Below are 15522 nucleotides of genomic sequence, written 5' to 3' on the forward strand. Positions count from 1 at the left end.
CTGTGACCGTTTTGACATCTCGATGAGCGCTTGTTCTCTTCTCCTTTCGGTCTCTGCGCGGCTCTCCATTGGTGCGTAATAGCGAGGAGGAAGGAGGCGGCTTTCAAACGGCTCGTTTTCACGCGTTCATCTGAGCCAGCGGGACTTTGTCGCGAGGAATGGAGCGTTTTTAGCGGGTTGAATTGACCCTTTCACAGCTTCACGGAGATTTGGGAGATTTTTTTTCACCAGATTCGTGGGTTTGGACGGATTTCGCCCCCTGGTGAAAAGGCAGAAACACGCCGCTGGTTCTGAGCTTTCGGCGACGTTTGCTTCTCCATCCGAACCCGTTTGTGACGAATTCCAGCTGGAACAAAGTGCGTCTTTAAAGGGACTGTGTCCTGTTCAAACAAAGTGCAGCTCGTCCAGTCATGACCACGAGAAAAGCCAACAGTGTGACGGACACGGTGACGACCTCCACCGCCACCAACCACCAGCACCAGAACCAGCCGCGGAGCCGGAGTCCCAGCAGCTTCAGCACCGGGGTTCGGGCGTCCGAGGCGGCGGGCGGAGGGGCGGAGATGTTCGGTGAATTTCAGGACTGGTGCCTGCGGACGTACGGGGACTCCGGCAAGACCAAGACCGTGACCCGGCGTAAATACAACAAAATCCTCCAGACGCTCCTCCAGGGGGACGAGGAGAACAGCAACGGGGTGTTTCTGCACGAGAAAAGCAGCAACCACATCAACGCCAAATTCAAATTCTGGGTCAAGTCCAAGGGCTTCCAGGTCGGGACGCTGCAGGACGCTAAGACCGGCTCGTCGGACAGACCGGTGCTGTACGTCCCCATCAAGGCGACGGTTAGTGCTTCTTCCTCTTTATCTCCGGACTGTGTGTGTGTGTGTGTGTGTGTGTGTGTGTGTGTGTGTGTGTGTGTGTGTGTGTGTGTCGCTTTCATGATGCATGCGTCCATCACTATTGGCTGCGCATATTTGCATAAAGAAATCAGGTGTGTGTGCGTGCGTGCGGCCTGAAGCTGTAACAGAACTTTGCCTGGCTCAGTGCCACCTGCTCCAGCACTGAGCTGAGCCTGTTAGTGCTTTTGAACTGGTACTCTTGACTTCACCAGTCTGTCCCAGTTGACAGACAGGTGATCTGTACTGGTAAAGCTGCTGGCAGAAGTTACCCATGCGTTTATTAATGCTGTTAAAAAAAAAAAAAAGGCCATGCAGTTGTTTTCATTGTCCTCGAAAACAACGTGAGTGAGGAGAACGACGAACCCACAGTATTGTTTTCACAATGAGGTGAAACCACAAAAGGAAACAGCCAGCGGCGCCGTAAACACGTTCAGGTGACTGGAAACGATGCTTCTGGTGTGACAGTTCGACAGAAAGTCGCCCATCAAACCCAGAGTCCTGCTGGGTGTCAGCCGGCGTTTCTTATTTCCTGTCAAATGATTAATTGGCTGATTCTTCCAGCAGTGATCAGGACGTCACTCGCTGAGACAGCACCAGGCGGTGGTTCAGTCCAGGTGATCAGATGTGTCCTCCTGTCAGTCCAGTGCTGACCTTTGACCCGGACTTAAAATGTCCACATGGCGCCTGTTTAAGGTGTTTGTTCAGCAGAGAGAAGCTCAGCAGTCTGACTTACAGTCGAGCTGGAGCGGAGCTGAACGCTTCCTCGTCTGTATTTTCAGACTGTGATGTGTGCCGGCGCTGCAACACACATGAATGGATGTCATGTGACCAGCAGAGCGCACACTCACATATGTGTGGCTGTGGATGGTGTGTGTGTGGCTTTCTGCAGGCTTCACGTCCTCATTAACCATCAAAGATTCGACAGTTTGAACAGCTCAGGCTCAGCTGATCGACCTCAAAGGTGACGTCTGTTTTTGTTGAGGTGAGAAAGTCTCAGGAGTCGTCCTCGTGGTGAACGGAGAAAGTGCTGTGTGTTTTTACTTTTACACTCTTCAGGTGTTCAACATCCACCCTCAAGTCAGCGCCCTGTCAGAGACAGTAAATGAACCTGGACGTCCTGAAAGAGACAACAGACAGATGTCAGGTGTGATGCTCTGTTTAATAATGAGGATTGTCCTAAATTTCAAAGTGTAAAGATGAGGATCAATGACTGATCACTGACTGATTGAAGTAATTAGACAAAGCACTGCTGAGTGACTGCTTCTTCTTTATTGTTGAGCCAAATCTTGTAAAGAAGACAGACACACATCACTGTTGTTGTTGTCCATCGATTCATCAGTGGATCGTTAATTATCACGCAATAATCCAGCTGTCCAGTGTCTCAGGTGAGGATTTCCTTTTCTTGATCTTGTGATGGATGTTTTTAATGATGAAGACGATGGCTCGTTGCAGCCAGCAGTAGATGAGGGTGTCTCGACTGACGGTCGTTGTCGCTCATGTCGCTCATCATCTACCTTTTCAACCACATTTGGCTTTTTTATAAGCGGTTAATTCGTCGTTTCTTGCGACATCAGTGAGAAATGCTCGCTGCTGATTGGTGCGTGTCCATCGATGTCCAGGTTCCAGAGGATTTGTGGAGCTGGCCGGGGACACAGCTCTGTCACAGTGTGCCTGATGCTCGGCTGGTTGTCCTCTGCGTTCGTCCAGTTGGAGCTTCCGTCAGACCAGTTGAAGTTTGTCTGGTCTGAGGTCTGCTCCGCCTTCGTGTCTTTGTGTTCCCGAGCCGACTCGGGTGGTGACGGTGTTTCCGGGGAGGGGCCGAAGCCCTCGCTCTTCATCCTTCGCCCTGCGTGTTGACGGTGTGGTGGGACGACTCAGAGTGAATGAAAGGGACGAGAAGGTCCTCTCTCTGTGTTTGTGTCCTCCCTGCCGTCCTCAGGAATGATCCCGTCCTGTCCACCTGACTCCAGTCTGTGCTGTGTCCTGCAGCTCAGCGTGTGGACAGCCTCGTCTGAGTCACGTCCTTGTACCTGCAGACCGAGGCTCAGGCTGAAGACACAGGTGGACGTGATGCAGGATGGCTGTGGAGGTGATGATGATGATGATGGTTGGCATGGTTACTGCTTGGCTAATTTCACCCCGTCCCGTATCGTTTCATATTGAGATGAAGATCAGAAGCATCACAGCGGGAACGGGAGTCCTCCTGTGGAGCTTGTCTTCTGCAAGTCCCTCCCCTCGTCTGTCTCTCTGTCTCTGCCTCTGTCTCTGTCTCTGTCTCTCCCTCTCCCTCTCCCCCTCCCTCTGTCTGTCTCTGTCTCTCTGTCCCTGCTGTCTCTCTGTCTGTCTGTCTCTCTCTCTTAGTCTCTCCCTCTGTCTGTCTCCATCTCTGTCTGTCTGTCTGTCTGTCTGTCTGTCTGTCTGTCTGTCTGTCTGTCTGTCTGTCTGTCTGTCTGTCTGTCTCTGTCCCCCTCTCTCTCTCTCTGTCTCTCTCTGTGTCTGTCTCCCTCTCTCTCTCTCTCTCTCTCTCTCTCCGTCTGTCTCTGTCTCCCTCTCTCTCTGTCTGTCTCTCTCTCCCTCTGTCTGTCTCTTTCAGTCTCTCCCTGTCTGTCTCCGTCTCTCTGTCCCTGCTCTGTCTGTCTGTCTGTCTGTCTGTCTGTCTGTCTGTCTGTCTGTCTGTCTGTCTGTCTGTCTGTCTCTATCTCTCTCTCTCAGTCTCTGTCTCTCTCAGTCGCTCCCTCTGTCTGTCTCCATCTCTCTCAGTCTGTCTGTCTGTCTCCCTCTGTCTCTCTCTGTCTGTCTCTGTCTCTCCCTCTGTCTCTCTCTCTCAGTCTCTCTCTCTGTCTGTCTGCCTCTCTCAGTCTCTGTCTCTCTCTGTCTCTCCCTCTGTCTGTCTCCGTCTCTCTGTCCCTGCTCTGTCGTGGCAGCAGCAGGTCTGTTGAGTCTGTTCAGTGTCTGAGGACCTTTCTGTTTAGACTGAGGACAGAAAGACAAGTAGTTTCCTCCTGCCTGTTTTCTCTTGAACTTTCTGAGTCTGTGTTCTGTTTCTGAACATAAGTGGACGCTGTTAGACGGACTGTGGACTGTGTTTCAGTCTGTCCTCAGTGGCCTGAGATGAGCTGGAATCACAGAGCATTTTCTCACTTCCCTCTGGTGGTGTGCAGCAGTCAGATGGTGCTGCTTTCATGTTCGGGTCTGCAGATCTTCTGGACCTTCTAGATCTTCTGGTATATAAGTTGGACAGAAACGTGACTTTTACAGCTCTGCATATCTACACTTACAAAACAAACCCATGAAAGAACGTCCTCTGCTGTGTTGTGGAGTTCTGTGCTTGTTTCAGCTTGACCTACATCTCATTTCCAATCAATGAACGTGATGTCGTGTGCAGGTCCACGTGTCCTGGAGGACGTCAATGTCCCGGACAAACAGGAGGAATTCTGCTTTTTTTTCCCCCAGCAGCCAATAAGAAACGGGCTGCGATGTGATGACAGGCTCAGATTGTCCCTGAGATTTAAATGTGTCGGCCATCAGCAGGTTTTCGTTTCTCGTTTGCAGCCTGTTTCTGATGTTTTGAGTTGGAATCGTCTCTGAAGCTGCAGAACGTTTACGGCTGAAGCTGAAGACGCTCTAACATCTGTTTGATGTGAATGGAAGATTAAGGATCAAAAAGGAGTACATGTGGAAGCGAAGGACCTCACTGACATACGAATACAAGTGTGTGAGCGTGTGCATCAGCAGCGTCCTGCCTGTGTGTTTGCAGCCATGTTTGGACACTCCAGCCAGTAACAGGTCGCCTCATGCTGGGACGAAGCAGCAGACCATCTTCAGAACATCTTGTATGACTCTGAAAAGCACTTTCTGGTCCGTCATTTAGTCTGAAGATACAGACGTGTTTGTTCATTCAGAGCAGCTCGGGCTTTTCTTCTATGATCAGCTGTGAAAAACGTGAATGTTCCACTGCTGCCTTCATCACTCTTCTTCATTCAGTCTCTTCATTTGACCTCACAGCTATAGGACGACCTGTGGAAGATTCTGACTTCAAACCCCAAATATCTGTCCAGTCTGTTGAGGTGCATTTGAGCGGGACACTATTTTCTACAAATCCCATTAAATGATCAGAATCAGTAACGTGTAAATCCATCGCTCCATTCATTGCACTGATAAAGGCTCAGCCGTTTGCCAGGCGCTTTATTTTTCACTAAATGTTATCCTGACAGTTGGAAATGGCGCATCTGCTGGGGACTATTTTCAGTGGCGGATTAATCCACATTCGGTGCTCTTTAGTTAGTGAGCATGTGTAGCAGCAGGACGGTGTGTGGGACTGACTGACACCGGCGTTTTCCTTCAGGCGCCGTGTGCAGCGGTGTGGCTGCTCTGTAACACGTGGAGCAGCTTGGCGTCCTCGTGGTCTCCAAGTTTCCCCTCCAGAACAAAACCTACAAACAACAGTTCAGGTTTTCTGTGTCTGCGAATGCAGGAAGTGAACATGAGATGAGGTACGTGACAGCAGTGGCAGGCAGGAAGGAGTAACACTGTGTCAGCATCTTATTTATTCATTTCTTTAAATCTCAGTTTCTCGTGTAGATTGAACCTCTAGTCTGGTCTTCCTCTCGTCTCGTACCTGTTGAGGAAGGTGAGAAACGACCCGCGTGGATGTGCTGAACCACACGGGATGTTAATGTTGTGTTTACGGCCCGAACGGCGTCCTGCTTTCTTTCTGTCTGCGTCATGCTGAGAGGGGTCTGACCCGACTGCAGCAACAGCTGATCAGACGGCAACTGTGTTTACACACAGAGAGTGTGTGTGCAGTGTGTGTGCGGTGTGTGTGTGTGTGTGTGTGTGTTTGGTAATATCGCAGTACTTCAGGGTATTACTGTGGGGGCAGTATTCCTGATAACTTGACAAAATCCTGCTTTTGCCGTGGAGCTCACAGCAGCGGTCGAGCTTCAGGTGCTGCATTAAGTTTGCTCCTTTTGTTCTTGCAGCCTGTTCACGTCTTACACGTCGTCACAGTTTGTCCATCTGGTCTTTGTCTCCAAACCGCTTCCACACGTCTGCAGTCGGCGTCCTTTTGGGACAAACTCGTCCACCGTGCGGTGTTACTTTCAGCCATGCTTGTTGTTGTGCGCTGTCATCAGAATATTGCCGTTATCACAGCTAATTTTTCTAGCATATTAAAATTGTATGAGCGGGTTGAGCGTGAAGCACGCGGGACGTGTCGCTCTCCTGTGGGCTGTGGTGCCAGCGTTCATGAATGAATCTGTAATAACAGTAAGCAAACAGGAGAGGCTCTTGACAGCTTGCTAGTTATCAGAATTGGTGGAGGGGCCGTATCAGAGCACTGACGTGGAATATTAATGAGTGAAGTGACAAAGAACTGCTGCTAATCCGTCCCCTTTGTTTGGTTCAGTGCTCTTTGTCTATTATATAAGCTCTTAACCCACCTCCTGTCCTGATGGACAGGCTCCTGTGCTTTATTGTTGTTTTTCTGTTGGTGTAATCTGTGTCTTTTTGTCTTCTGTTTTTCTCTCTGGGACAAACTTCATCATTTAAAAGCTTTTCATGAAATGCTGAATTAATGTCTTTACACATCAGCCGCGACCCTTCGTGATGATGCGCTCATAAACATGATTTGCGTCATGGATGTGGAAGTCCCACAGAGGCGTCACGTTGTTCCGTGGCATTGATGAACGTGTCCTGTGGATCAGGAGGTGAAAAGAAAGGAGGGAGCACTTTGGTGATATTTTGAAGAAATGTCTTTATTTTGTAGAAGACAGTCTGCTCATCTGTGATGCCTGCTTTGTTTGAGAGGCGCTTCTGTTCTGCTCCGTCTTACCACCTTCTCATGGTTCACCCCTCCTCAGTCCTCGTGGACCAGACTAAACGTTGGCTTTCTGTCCTGTTTAATTGTCTGCAGATGATTTTATGACACGGACACACACAGTGCTAACTTAGCATACGGGTACCTCTGGCTCGGGTTAATACGAGTGTCCGTGTTTGGAGACGGAGGCCTCTTCTTCTTCAGTGATCTAGTAGATCCTTCCGTTTTGGGTGAAGCTCGTCCCTGGCAGGTGTGAAGACGCACCTGGTGACATCATGTGTCACAGATGTTGAGCATGTGCGTCTCTAAGCTCTTGGCAGGACAGCAGGAGCGTTAGCGGCGACTGCAGAGTGCATGTTTCTGATTGGCTGTTGATGCTACAACTCCTTCATGCTACGTGAAGAGCTAACTCCTGTTCTTCCTCTGATACATCCCCTGAAGTGAAGCGTGGTCATAAACTGTGTCAGGAAGCCACAGAAGCTTCATCGCGTCCACCTGAAGCTGCAGGTGGACACAGTGTGTTGTGTTCAGGTGCCTGAAAAGCTGTTGTGTTTTTCCTGATCCAACCCGAGACTCGTGCTACATCTCATCGTCCTTCTGTCCTTTGCACTACAGAAAGCTGAAGTTATTAAAAACCAGGGTGTGTAATAGAGGAAGTATCCTTCAGTTAATTCAACAGGGCACTTTTTAATTAGCTTAATTAGTGGAGTAACCACCCATCATGCTTACGGGTGTCTGTATGGCCATGAGGTACATGTACAGCCCTGATTAATGTGCAGTAACACACACAGCCAGCAGACCCCTGTGTGTGTGGGGGGGGGGGGGGCATCCAATTAATATGTCTGTATAATCACTCCCTATCGAGGTTTTTATTTTCCATTATCGTTGATATTGAACAGTTTCATTTTATGCTGAATGTCTGTATGTGTGTGAGAGACAAGTTTTTGTTTTTGTTGGTGCTTGGAGCATCTGAGTGGTCTCTGGAGGACACAGTGAACCGTTGCTCTGGTGCAAACAGAGACTGAAGTTCCAGCTAAAGGAGGAAGTGCTGAGTGGCTCGCTGGGACTAATAATAGTCGCTATCTAGACAGTAGTGTCAAGTACATGTGATGACTGCTTCCCCCTGTCCTCAGCGGCTTCAGCCAGAGCTGTGGACGGTGTGGAGGACGGTTTAAAGCACAGCCTCAGTCATGATGAATGGATTCAGATAGGTCTGTGCTGTGTTCATGGACTCCCTGTAAAAACCCCTTTTTGTCCACTGAAAACAATGCTGATGGGTCAAACATGTCAGTCACTTCTGATTGGTTCGGGTAAGATGTCTCCCCTCCCGAGCAGACGGCGGACACGATGTTAGACTGAATGATGGAGTGAAAATAAAGTGTCACTTCCTGTCTGATTAGCAGACTAAAAGTTTCTGCCCACATGCTGAACTGTTTGACTGAGCTGTGGGCGTCCAGCCGGCCTCGCATCCGAACCATGAAGGCTGAGAGTCATTCCTGAGCCAAACAGACCAAAAGGACAAAAGACTTCTTCAGCCTGGAACATCTGACCCCCCTGCTGGTGTGGACAGATGTCCCTCAGCCAGCGACCCTTCGTTCAGTCCCTGAGTTGCACTGCGTGGATGTGGTTTACAGCGACACCGTGACCGTCAGCTGTCAGACTTCTTTGTTGTTTTTGAAACACGTCCTTGAGTTCAGATTGAGATAAACGCAGCTTCTCACTGAGACCAGCCTGAAGCGTCATCTGCAGCGAGCAGCCTGTATGAGCTGCAGCTAGCTGACTGATGTTACACCAGTCGGTTGGCAGCACTCCTCCACCTGACCAGCACTGTGAACGGGTCTCAAATATGCACTCACTGTGTGATAACATGCTGAAGGACTAGCCAAAAATAAAATCTGGTTGGTTTGGTTCCGTTTAAGATTTCAGGACAGATGAAACTGAGACATCGTGCTCTGCACACACACCTGCCTGAGGTGTATTTTACACATCGTACAAAACCAGACATTTAGATTGATCTCATGAATTGATGGACGCCGTAGCTGTGGCTAAAGCTAGTTGTTCTTGACTTGGTGGCAGCGAGCCTGACCTGAGGACAGCAGAGATGTGAAGCCTCAGGCTGTTGGACTGAAGAACTGGTTCCCAGCTGGTTTTTCTTCTGTGTCTCTGCCCCTTGTTAATGCTACCACAAAATGATGCTTAATGTATTCCCCTGCTGCCTTCATGGTTATTCTTGCTGTGGAGAGCAATACCCAAACGGCTGAAATGTAAACTGTGATAACCTCAGACGGGGGCTGCTGCCAGACGGAGCTGAAGCTCAGAGCTGCGCTGACTGGGAAATGACTCCAATAAAACAGGCTTATCAGCACTGCGGTGGGACGGAAAATGGTATGTTTAGCTGTGTGTGTGTGTGTGTGTGTGTGTGTGTGTGTCCTCTCTCCTCTATTAGCAGCAACAGAGACAATTTGTCCCAATGTAGAATCATGGGGGGGGGAACCAATGGCTTGCCTGCTTACTCACACACACATACATACACACACACTCTGTAAGGGTGCTGTCCTGTGCATCTGGGAGTCTGATAGTCTGTGTGTGTCTGTTGAGGAGGGGGCAGTAATTGGCGTGGCCCCCTCTATCAGGCCTCAGTGATCTCTGCTATCTCAAAGAACCCCTTATTCTGTCATTAGAAGACCCCTAAATTGACAGGGATTGGTAGGACTCTGGTGTGTGTGTGTGTGTGTGTGTGTGTGTGTGTGTGTGTGTGTGTGTGTGTGTGTGTGCGCTACCCTCCCTCTGACCCTGACCTATCATAAGCCTGTGTGAGTAGCTGACTGTTGATCTGCTCAGAGGTTATGTGGAGGTCAGATCTTGGGTAAAGCAGCAGGCTGCTGCAGAACGATGAAGAGACAAAAATCGACTCTGTGACATCGTGAAGAAACTTTGAACTGCTCTGCTGACAGCGGACGCTTTGGCAGAATAGCTTCAATAACTTTAAACACCGGTGCCTGCTGGGTAACCTGACGCTCTGTCGACCTCCCCGTGACCCGTGTTTGTTTGTCTACCCAGACAGGAAATACAAAAGCTTTTTATAAAACCGTCCTGACGTTAACATTTCTGCTGAAAATCAGACTGAAAGTTCAGTCCAGCTGATCGGTGCCGCGTGTAAACATGAATGTTAAAGTGCGTTTAACAGATTAATTCACGTTTTAACTCACGTTTGCATGAATTATGTGAAGAATCTGCACGTCCATCCCTCAGGCTCAAAAAACATAACCCAGCGCATCGTTATCACAGCTTTCACTCTGCAGAGATGCATGCTGGGCAAACAGGAAGTTGCATTGTGTCCTCTTATTTGTGGTGATTAAATCTCTGCGTAATATCTCATAAACTGTCAGTACGCTGTAAAAGACAGTGAAGATGAGCAGAAAAGTAAAAGTGGACACAATGTCCATCTGTTCACCGCTTTGTGGGGGCTGGAACCAATCCCAGCTGACACTGGACGGGAGGCGGGGTTCGCCCTGGACAGACCAGCAGTCAGTCACTGTGTCTCTGACACAGAGAGACAGACAGACAGTCACATTCACACCTTCAGTTTAGAGTCATCAGCGAACCTGAAACCATGGAGGCAACGCTCAGGCCGGCAGGTTCAAACCCAGAAGCTGAGAGAGACAGGCCTCTGATTACTGAGTGTACGTCTTTTCTGTGCCGTGAGAGACAAAAGATGCTTTATTTAACAAAAGAAAGCTGAAAGCAGTACAGGTGGAAACGAAAGATATACAGTAAGAAATAACCGTGTGTGAGACACTCACCTGTAACGAGGCAAGTAGTCTATGGAGCCGACACACCTGTACGGCAGCACACCTGACAAACTGAGTGTTTTCATACAGAGGAAGGAATGACTTCATGTTTTACATGTGCTGAATTTACAAGAGACAAAATAAGAACTGTGACAGACAGAGTTTGAAAACTGAAAACTGACAAACCTCGGCCGTCTGAGAGGAGTCTGAGGCGTGTTGTGAGATCTGGTCTCAATGAAGATGACGAGATCGCATTAGAAAAACACTGTAACTTCAATATCTGTAGTTTGTGGAGTGTGTTTCTGAAGGCGTCACCCAGGTTTATTGATCTGTGATGAAAACGGCCATCAGCCTAAAATATGAGCTGAATGACAGTTTCCATCAGAACAAAGGCTAAGCTAACGTAGCTAACGCAGCTGACGTCAGGAGACACAGACGAGCGGAGCTGGACAGGTGGATTATCACAGTTCAGTTTCAGGCAGAGCGCACACACACACACACACACACACACACACACCGTCCTCTCCGTCCATTGAAAGCAGCCTGGACAGACTGTAAATATAATATAATATAATATAATATAATATAATATAATATAATATAATATAATATAATATAATAGTGCTCTCCTCTTGCTTTCACCTATTTGGCATTTCTTTCCTCTGTAGCAGTGAAACTCTCAACACGGGCCAGCAGGAGAGATAATTACCTCCAGCAGGTAGCAACTCGTTAGCCAGGTGACGTTCAGTGGTCGTAGGTGATAACTGCCTCTTTGTGTCTGCAAAGCGACTGCTGCTGATGTGTTTGAGTGTGTGTGTGTGTGTGTGTTTGGGGGGGGCATGAACACATTTGAGACAACTGCAACACACACACACACACACACACACACACACACACACACACACACACACACACACACACCTTAGTTGTGGTCTTTGTTTGGTGGATCAGTGCAAGTGTCAGATGTTTTGGAGCACAATGGAGGCAAACCCCCACTGAGAGTGTGTGCTGCTGCTCAAAGACAGAGTGTGTGTGTGTGTGTGTGTGTGTGTGTGTGTGTGTGTGTGTGTGTGTGTGTGTGTGTGTGTGTGTGTGTGTGTGTGTGTGTGTGTGTGTGTGTGTGTGCACGCGCAGCTAAATCTCTTGCTGAGCAGCTGTATGTTGTTGACTGGTGGTGTAATTACGTTACCGAGAGTCTAGAGAGAGATTGTGTGTGTGTGTGTGTGTGTGTGTGTGTGTGTGTGTGCATGTGTGTGTGTGTGTGTGTTGGGGGGCAGGGTCTGTTGAAGATGAAGCTGGACACTCCATTAAAGTCTCGTACCACTAACTAATGTAATCTGTGAAGCTCGTGTTTTGTGTCGCTGGAGTCGTCGTGTGTGACGTGTCGTGTGTGACGTGTCGTGTGTGACGTGTCGTGTGTGACGTGTCGTGTGTGACGTGTCGTGTCATCCAGGTGTTGCAGGTGTCTCAGCGGTTTGTTTGACAGCTGATCGTGTGGAGACAGACAGAAAGCAGCAGTCAGACCCGAGAGACGTTGTTATTGTTAAAGTACTTCAGTGTGTCGGTCTTGATGAGTTTTGAATGTGTGTGTGATGCGTGTCCTCGGGGACAGCCGTCCTCTTCAGCTCCCTCGGTCCTCTGAGCATCCCGCTGCCTTCGTCTTCACTGAGGAGGATAAACATGTTGGACACGATCCTTCGCCGCTGCGGTCGACCTCCAGTCATGACATTTATCACCGTCTCAGATTTGATGCTCAGTATTTTTCTGTTCAAACTGGTTCCTTGTCGCTGCCTTGTCTCTTCGTCCTGAGCGTCGGCCTCGTTTCATGAGGAGCTTCGGATCTCGGCTGGGAGAGAACCAGTTTGTGTTCATGCTCAGATATCATCTTCTGTATCTGCTGTCCACTAAACAGCCTGGAGCAGACGCAAAGAAGACAAAGTGATGTCTGACCATGAGTGGTTCTCATTTCCACCACCTCCGCTTTCAATCGCTCACTGAACGTTGAATAACGTGATGAACACACACGCCTGTGACACCTACACACACACACACACACACACACACACACACACACACACACACACACACACACACACACACACACACACACAGACCTTTGTCTCTGCACCAAACTCCAGCAAACAAGGTGTGAGAAGTTTGCCAAATAGAAACAGTTTCTGCTTTTAATTGGTTGAATAAGAACCAGCAGAACACGATCTTTGACAGTACAAATCGAGCTCGAACTCTTAATTGGTGAGGCTGAATTTAGACGGTTGCCATGCCGTCAAAGGCGCAGCGTCTGCACGCTGTAAGTACAGTCTGAGCTCTCTGTGTGGAGAATAATGAACTCTGCCGCTCGTTGTGTACCCTCAGCTAATTAAAAGTAATAAACTCTGACATGCTGCAGAAGTACTGCACATATTTCCACTTTGCTCTTTACTTTAAGGCCTTTGTGTTGCAGTTTTGCATTAGTATGAGAGGAGGGATGAAAAATAATACGATGAAGGCATGTGATGAAGGGTGAGACGGGTAAACTGATACCACAGATTGAAAAGCGTTTCAGTGATGGGATTAAAACATAAATGCATAAAATCATGTCAAATCTTAACTGTCCGAGGTGTTGAAGTTAACCGCAGCTGTGATTTTTTTTATTTCGCCGCCCTCATGACGTCTGCTGTAAACAGATTAGCTGCTTCTTATTTGGCAGTCAGATTTGTTTTTGGGAGATTTTACACAAACCATTCATCCTGCAGAAGGTCAGAGTTCATGCGATCTGTTGGTTTTGGGTGGTAAACTCTAAACATTGGAGCCGGAGTGCAGGAGTGAGGTTTTTTACTGAACAGAGACAAAAGAGCTGCTAATTGGCAAATGGTTGCAGCAGTGGGAGGGACCCCCTGTCGGATGCCTGGCTGCTGAAGGCGATGGTGCGTCTTATTTGGGTCAGAGACGGAAATCGGACGGAAAGTGCGGCCGTCGTAGTGGAGCACAAAGGATCTTCTTTTGAGTTTGGGCGTGCCGGCGTTTTTTCCATCACCCTCGGTGTGTTTCCAGTCGGCCCTCGCCTCACTTCCCCCTCGGTGTTCTCTCCCGTTGCCATGGTGAACGGCTCCTTTGGCTTCGGCGATGCTGAAAAGAAATTAACACCAGTCTTAATTAGACTGCAAGGCTTCAGTTTCCACCTTCGTCCCTCCTCCTCCTCCTCTCCTGACCTTCTCCTCCCTCTCATCGCTCCCTCTCCCACCTGAAAGGCAGCCTGGCATATTAACACCAGCCACCAGGCATAATTAATGAGCCAGTCAGTCACAGTCGGCCCTCTGAGATTATGAACGGCTCCAACTTCCAAAGCGAAACACTCTGTTCCTGCTTTATGAGTTCTGTGTTTTGTACAAATCTAAAAACTACAGTTTAATTTCCGTCATTTCTGAAGCTCAGATCAAAGCCGGACGTGTCCACTGTGAGGCGTGTTAGCGTGTTCGCTGCTCACACACTGAACCAACCTCGCGCTTCGACTGTCCGCAGCGCTTCAAGTTTAACTCTCAGTTTCAGTCACTGTTTCTGCTCGTCTGTAAATGTTCTCCACTCTTTTGTTGATACTGCACATACATTGAAATACATGACATATTGAAATCAACACAAACACTCACCACAGTCGTCCTGCACGCTGTACCCGGGCTTCAGCCGTCACCTCAAGCTGAGTCTTTCCACTGAGTGAGACTCTGTGGACGCTGTCCAGACTTCTTATGAGCAAACAGCTTCAGCGTCCCGTGTCACGTGACCTGGGGGGGCAGTCAGGGGTGATAATGCGCCTAAACGCCTCCTTCTTGAAAGAAAGTTAGTTTGACTGTTTTGAGACTTTTGTTTTCACTCGTGTCTCATGTGAGGCTTCAAAATAGGAGATAATAATCAATTGTGGTGAAGTATGGAACAGCGCGGTTATTTTAAACCTTTTCTTCATTGAATTTACAAAACAGTTTCTAAACTATGATATAAATTGTTACCACGATAGAAGACTTTATCCTTATCAAGCATCCCCACTGCTTACTGCAATAATGTCTGCTGCTTCATTTTCAATGGAAATGACTTTCAATGACTGCACTTAATGTGCTTTCATCTCCTTCATTTCAGCCGTCAGTCCTAACTGCATGTACTTTAATAAACACTGACAAATCGACTGCTGTCTGCTTACAAACCAGCTGACACATCAGCTTTAAACTGTGCGCACAATAAAAAAAAGAGTGGGAACGGTGGTCTCTGTTCCCTGATGCCTGCAGAATGTGATCTGACGTCTGGGCCATCTCTGCAGCACCATGACGCTTCATTTACTCACAGTATGTTGTGACACATTTTACGTTCATCAGGAAGTTGCAGCTCCTGTGACTTGCATGCTGCTCTCGGCCTTGTTGTGATTTTGATATTCTGATGAAGAGTTCAGCCCCAGCACGCACTTCATCAATCTCTGGTACATTTCCTCTGCTCCTCTTCAGCTGACTGTCCCCTTCCTTCAGCCTTTACTCTTCAGCTGCTTTCAGCGCTCACATACGACTGCTGACAGGGCTTAAACTCACTCAGTCTCAGTCAACAGACGCTTCAAACCCTGTAATCATCATGTAAAAAAGACCAATAATAATACTGACATTAGCAGTGTGCGATCCATGGGGACCTGCGAGAGGAGAGAGCACAAAGCCGAGTTAGTAATATGCGTTCATGGGAAGCCTACAGCAGCATGACTGGGGGCTGGTCCAAAGCCAGCCTGAGCCAGCCCCACCTGCAGGCTTCATCAAAAAGCAAAGTTTTAAGCTCACTCTTAAATGTAGAGAGTGTCTGCACTCTGGACTGAGACTGGAAGGTGGTTCCACTGATATCTGAAGGCTCCAGTTCTTCTTCTGCAGACTTTAGGTGCCACAGATGAGCTGAAACCAGGAAGTGTAGTGAGGTAGTTTGGTATGAGCTCTGTACGATGTGAGGGGGTGTGACCAATCGAGGCTTCGTGGGTAAGAAGAAGCATTTTAAATCCTAT

At 48.5% G+C, this 15522-nt stretch overlaps 1 protein-coding gene across 1 annotated transcript in view; it reads left to right on the plus strand.

Annotated features, from left to right (window-relative positions):
- The first annotated feature begins 355 nt into the window (after nucleotides 1–355).
- LOC139334989 (nucleolar protein 4-like) overlaps nucleotides 356–15522 on the plus strand; it is a 123377-nt gene continuing 108210 nt past the window's right edge. The window contains exon 1 of the mRNA XM_070968324.1: nucleotides 356–839. Within this exon, the coding sequence (XP_070824425.1) occupies nucleotides 411–839 (429 nt within the window). The 5' untranslated portion in view covers nucleotides 356–410. The remainder of the gene's footprint in view (nucleotides 840–15522) is intronic.

This window comes from Chaetodon trifascialis, chromosome 8, assembly GCF_039877785.1.
Source record: "Chaetodon trifascialis isolate fChaTrf1 chromosome 8, fChaTrf1.hap1, whole genome shotgun sequence".
NCBI classification, from domain to species: Eukaryota; Metazoa; Chordata; class Actinopteri; order Chaetodontiformes; family Chaetodontidae; genus Chaetodon; species Chaetodon trifascialis.